Source organism: Sinocyclocheilus anshuiensis, unplaced genomic scaffold (assembly GCF_001515605.1).
Source record: "Sinocyclocheilus anshuiensis isolate Anshui unplaced genomic scaffold, SAMN03320099.WGS_v1.1 scaffold201, whole genome shotgun sequence".
NCBI classification, from domain to species: Eukaryota; Metazoa; Chordata; class Actinopteri; order Cypriniformes; family Cyprinidae; genus Sinocyclocheilus; species Sinocyclocheilus anshuiensis.
The window spans coordinates 361,301-366,718 of record NW_015537959.1 but is presented as its reverse complement, the minus strand read 5'-3'; the positions used below and the strand labels follow the sequence as shown (position 1 = coordinate 366,718).

General features: G+C 39.8%; 1 protein-coding gene across 1 annotated transcript; it reads left to right on the top strand.

Moving 5' to 3' along the window:
- Nucleotides 1–1,351: 1,351 nt before the first annotated feature.
- On the top strand, nt 1,352–5,053 carry LOC107666358 (keratin, type I cytoskeletal 18-like). The gene is made up of 7 exons (XM_016457622.1): nt 1,352–1,893; nt 3,363–3,445; nt 3,547–3,703; nt 3,814–3,978; nt 4,086–4,211; nt 4,381–4,601; nt 4,748–5,053. Exons 1-7 carry the CDS (start codon nt 1,465–1,467, stop codon nt 4,860–4,862), a joined length of 1,296 nt encoding a protein of 431 aa, XP_016313108.1. The 5' UTR covers nt 1,352–1,464; the 3' UTR covers nt 4,863–5,053.
- Nucleotides 5,054–5,418: the final 365 nt, after the last annotated feature.

The window sequence follows — 5,418 nt, the reverse complement described above, 5'->3', positions numbered from 1 at the left end:
GAAATGGGCTCAACAACATTGATGTACATTCTTTCACATCAAATTCCTCCTGTGCCCTTCCAGCCTCAAACAAACACATTCTGACACAATGGATAAGGGAGGATCGCCACAGCCAGACACTCTCACAAACTAGCTTTGCTTTACTCAGACTGTTTATGAAATCTTACAGTTTCCACAGAATATATTTATAGGAAAATGCCTTTCAATAAACAAAAGGTCAGTTTGTCCTGTATTTGAAAACACACATCAAAGCCTTTATACCACTCTGACATATTTTGGAGCAGTTTAAATCTCTTGTGTATTTCCAAAGTTAGCAATTTAGTCGTTTTACTTTCTGTCAAACTAAAACTAAAATACAACCTTCAAACCAAAAATAAATCCTTCAGGAATGTGGGCACAGTATCAGCTTTCTCATCTGAAACTCATCTTTGTGAAACTTATTTTAAACAGGTATGGGTCTAATCCATGCGAATGGTTTTAAAACTACAGGGGGGTCCAGATAGGTTTCAGTGATTAGCTCATTTCTTTGTCCATACATGTGTGTGTACTCAGGAGCTAGACTAATTGTTCCTTTGTTCACACATCCTTTTACAGGCGTGGCAGTCAGGAAAATCCTTTTGGTGATCGGATATCACAACTAGAAAATCGTGATAGGCTAAACCTATTTTCTCTGTTCATTTTTGCCAGTTTTTCCAGTGCACTGGTTAAGAGAGAAAGATGAGAAAGATAAGAACGATAAGAAAGATTGCCTGCCGCAACACGAAAAGCTTTCTTCATTTACAGTATGTGCAGCAAAAAAATACAAAAATGAGTCGACAAATTGCAAAATATAATGATTTCTCAATATGAGTGTCTAAGAGGTTTGGATTCTCTGGAAGCAAGTTACTCAATAGAGCTTGTAAATTTCATCCTACATTATATTTTTTTAAATAACAAAAATAACAGTTGTGTGACTAAGTGGTAGTAACACTTTACAATAACTGTTAACATTAATTAGTGCATTAGGTATCACAAACTAACAATCTGCTCAGTTTTGCAGGATTTACTCATGCTGATGTATAAAAACTTATTTTTGTTTAAGCATATCTGTATATCAGAGATGTTTCATGTTCATATTACATCATATTTTGTTAATAATAAGACTGCATTTTTTTTTATACAAAACAACTCTAACAAAGATTGAGATGTGAAGAACATTTCACTCTAATTTCAGAGAGGTAAAATGGAGCCACTTGTAATAACAAACTTAAAGGAATCCAGTCACAGAACCCACAGAACCACACTCTAGACATGGAGGAATGTGATTGGCTGAAGGGAGGGGCTTGTGGGCAGGACTTCTATGAGCAGTTTGTTCATAAAGCCTGAGAGTGTCCCTCATGCCCTGTGCACTCTTCTGTCTGTGTTACTGAGCTCTACCTCTCTCCAGGCCTTCAATCACTCATCTGTTCATTCACTTCAGCGACCATGAGTTTGAGAACAAGCTACAGTGTGCGTTCCTCCACCTCCCAGGTGCCGGTGTCCCAGATGTCCATCAAGCGTACCACCAATGTGCCGACTTACCGGGCTGCGAGCATCTACGGCGGTGCCGGAGGTCAAGGAACCCGAATCTCCTCTGCCTCCTACTCAGGTGTCCGCAGTGGTGTGGGATTTCCCTCAATGTCCAGCTCCATCCAAGTGAGTGCCACTGGAGCCACAGGTGAGATCATGGGCAATGAGAAGATGGCCATGCAGAATTTGAATGACCGTCTGGCCTCCTACCTGGAGAAAGTGAGGACCTTGGAGCAGGCCAACAGCAAGCTGGAGCTGAAGATCCGTGAGGCCCTGGAGAAGAAAGGTCCTGATGTCCACGACTACAGCCGCTTCCAGCCCATCGTTGACGATCTGCGCAAGAAGGTGAGTTTGAATGAGTTTGAATAGGAGAAAGGTACAGAAAATGTATGGCATTTATAAAGAACTTAATGTGACAGTCTAATTGTGCTGCTTTGTGTTTATTAACAGTCTAGTGGACATTTATTGGGTTTCAGAACAGAAACTAACAAAACAGAGGCATTCCTTTGTCATTTAAAGCTTGAAAGAGCTGAATGAGAGTTTACTGATGGCCAGCACTGATAGGCAAAGAACCAAAAAATAAACCATGGGTGAAACCAAAAACAGGGGGAAAGCATGGGGGAGGGAGGCTCAGTCTCTGCGGGACGGCAGTCGTAACTTCTGTTTACAGCCGGTGTTCCGGTGAATAAGCGTTTCCATCCTGTATTTATTCTTGTCCTGTTACACATCAAGATGCTTGTTTATTCCCTGTGGATGGAAACTCTGGGATCTGAGATGTTTCAGCATCTGTCTGTGTCATAAGGGAAATGGAAAAGTCGAGAGAGTTCAGACAGTGCAAAATGCGACCAGCTGTGAGACTTTGGCAGAGATATTCCTAGCAAAGCTAGCTACATGTATATAGTCCTATTCTACATTTTCTTGAGAAGAAGTTCATAAAGCAGATGCTGTTAATGATAAAATACTGATTAGAGTCAGTTTCACACCAATAGTATCTTGAAGCTGAACTTTAAAGCTATGTCACTGATAACCAGATAGTGTTATCAGAATGATTGTCTTTTCTTTCATCAGTGACTATGCAGTAAAGTGACAGGTAGATTAAATTAAAATAATTAAAGTCCTATGTATCAGGGTTTCTTACAGTCACAAAAGTAAATGGGATTAGCTGTGAGATTAGCCTGTGGAAAAGAGCACTGAAAGGAATATTTCAGTTTAAAAGCTCAGTGAAGTATACAAGTATACATAATAAAATATAACATTTATTTCAATTAAAACATAAAACACATTTAAGTAGGACTATTGTTAGTAGTTACATAGCCAACACTCATTAGCATATGGAAAATATGTTGTGTTAAACTGTTAAAGTATTATATGTCTCCACCCTTTTCCATGATGCCAGGAAATGCTGGCTTGCAAACATGGAAAACATTTACAAAACAAAGCACATTAGGATAAAAAAACAGGAAATCCAGCTTAACCCTTGATCTTCCTGCTATACAACTTAATTTACAACCGTCAAACAGACACCAGCTGCTTTTCCAACATTGCTGTTGGTTAATGATTATCTAACAAACTGTGAAATGAACTTTGTCCTCCAGTACCTCTTATCTAAGCAAACTAAAACATTAGAGCAGAAGATGGTACTGCAGCTTGGTATACAGTGACCATGAGATTTACACATTATACATCACCCTAAAACATTTGTAAAACAGTTACAGTTACAACAGGTGAGGTTTTATGTGTCATAACTGCACATTGCATTGTTCAGTGGTGGTTTCCTGACTGATTCAATTAAGTAATTTCTGTTTTGGTTATAGATCTTTGATGCCACCGCAAACAATACCCGTCTAGTGCTCCAGATTGATAACGCCCGCCTGGCAGCTGATGACTTCAGAGTCAAGTGAGTTAACAAAACTGCGAAACATAACACATATTTTGACTTCATGGGAACATTCCTAGTTTCCTAGAAGAGTGAACCATTGGCCTTTGTTGTGCCTGCAGGTATGAATCTGAGCTGTCCATCCGCCAAGGTGTGGAGGCTGACATTGCTGGCCTGAGAAAGGTCATTGATGACACCAACATGAACCGCATGAACCTTGAAAGTGAGATTGAGGCCCTCAAGGAAGAGCTCATCTTCCTTAAGAAGAACCATGACAATGTGAGTGCACATCTGGCACATTTGGACATTAGCACAGCTGGAAACATCTGTCTTCCTTATAATCCATTATGGGTGTTGCTTTAAGATTTTATGGTTTCTCTACCCAACAGGAGGTAATGGAGCTTCGTAACCAGATCTCCCAGTCAGGAGTGCAAGTGGATGTTGATGCCCCTAAAGGACAAGATCTGGCCCAGATCATGGAGGAGATAAGAGCCAAGTACGAGAAGATGGCTCTGAAGAACCAGGAGGAGCTGAAGGCCTGGCACGAATCTCAGGTATATTCCAAAAGATAATTATTTTCTCGAAATCAAGTCTTGTTAAACACTGTTGCACGTCGATACCACTGTTTTGCGACTAAAGTGAAATGTTATGCTCTCTCCAGATCACAGAGATTCAGGTACAAGTCACACAGAACACAGAGGCCCTCCAGGGTGCACGTACAGAAGTCAACGAACTTCGCAGACAAATTCAGACATTGGAGATCGAGCTGGAGTCACAGAAGAACCTGGTGAGTTTGTTTTCTTGTAGCCATTGTAGAAGCTGCAATTTCCAACTGGTCTTTACAGTCCTTTTTATTAAATTAGCTGTATTCAAGTATCATGTCTTGAATTTGTCTCAATACTTGTTCTCAATGAAGTCTGCTCAAACTCTTGGGTTCTCTTTGTTTGATTGTCCAGAAAGGATCACTGGAGGCCACTCTGCGAGACACAGAAATGCGCTACAACATGGAGATTGAGAGTCTCAATGCTGTCGTTATGCAACTGGAGGCTGAACTCACACAACTGCGCAACAACATCCAGCAACAGACGCATGATTACGAGGCTCTGCTGAACATCAAGATGAAGCTGGAGGCAGAAATTGCCACCTACAGGAGGCTTCTGGATGGTGGGGACTTCAAGTAAGTTTTCTTCTGAAGCATACAGAGATTTTTTCACAGCACTTCACCATTTGTGTAGGCATGTCCTGTGGTTTTTAAACTTTGTGACTAGGTTTGCTAGAGTATTTGTTTTGTGTGGTTGGTAACAAGTATGTTTTCTCCTGCAGGCTCCAGGATGCTCTTGAAGAGCAAAAGAAGGTGAAAGTAATGACGGTCACACAGACGCTGGTGGATGGGAAGGTGGTGTCTTCAAGCACAGAAACCAAGGAGAGGAAACTTTGAACATCAAATTTCAGATCAACCTCCACGACACATCAGAAAAACCTAATGGGCCAATGATAAAATGATAAAATGATCTAAAGACAGGTTGGACTTAACACATTAGATATTTATTTAGTCCAAGGTACCTTAATGTAAGTGTCTCAGAGCACATTTGCAATGAGATTTAACTAGCACTAACTTAAAACAAAAAATCTTAATGTTTTTTTTTTTACATTTTAATAACTACAACCAAAAAAGACTGAAGGTCAAAAAACACTATTGAACTTTATTAAATATTTTTGAAATGACAATGATTGTTTACGATCATCAATTGTCCCATTTTGGTTTTATGTCGTGTTGTTGTCATGATGTCTTGTCCTTTCAAATAAAAGACACTTTCATCAAATCTTTGCATTCTGCTTGTCATTAAAGTTTTTTGACAATATTCCAGTCAGTCTGATCAAAGGTAGCTTTGGGCCTCAAGTGTCATCATTCTTGGCACCCATTTTTAGCGGGGAAAAAGGCCTTTAAGTTGCATAATTAAACCAGACGGTTTTTTCAAAATTTCATATAATTT

What these genes read in the sequence shown, in the direction of transcription:
- LOC107666358 (XM_016457622.1), top strand. Translation starts at nt 1,465, where the DNA reads ATGAGTTTGAGAACAAGCTACAGTGTGCGTTCCTCCACCTCCCAGGTG. An exon ending in TTGACGATCTGCGCAAGAAG is followed by an intron (nt 1,894 to 3,362) that starts GTGAGTTTGAAT and finishes TTTTGGTTATAG; the next exon opens with ATCTTTGATGCCACCGCAAA. An exon ending in GCTGATGACTTCAGAGTCAA is followed by an intron (nt 3,446 to 3,546) that starts GTGAGTTAACAA and finishes TTGTGCCTGCAG; the next exon opens with GTATGAATCTGAGCTGTCCA.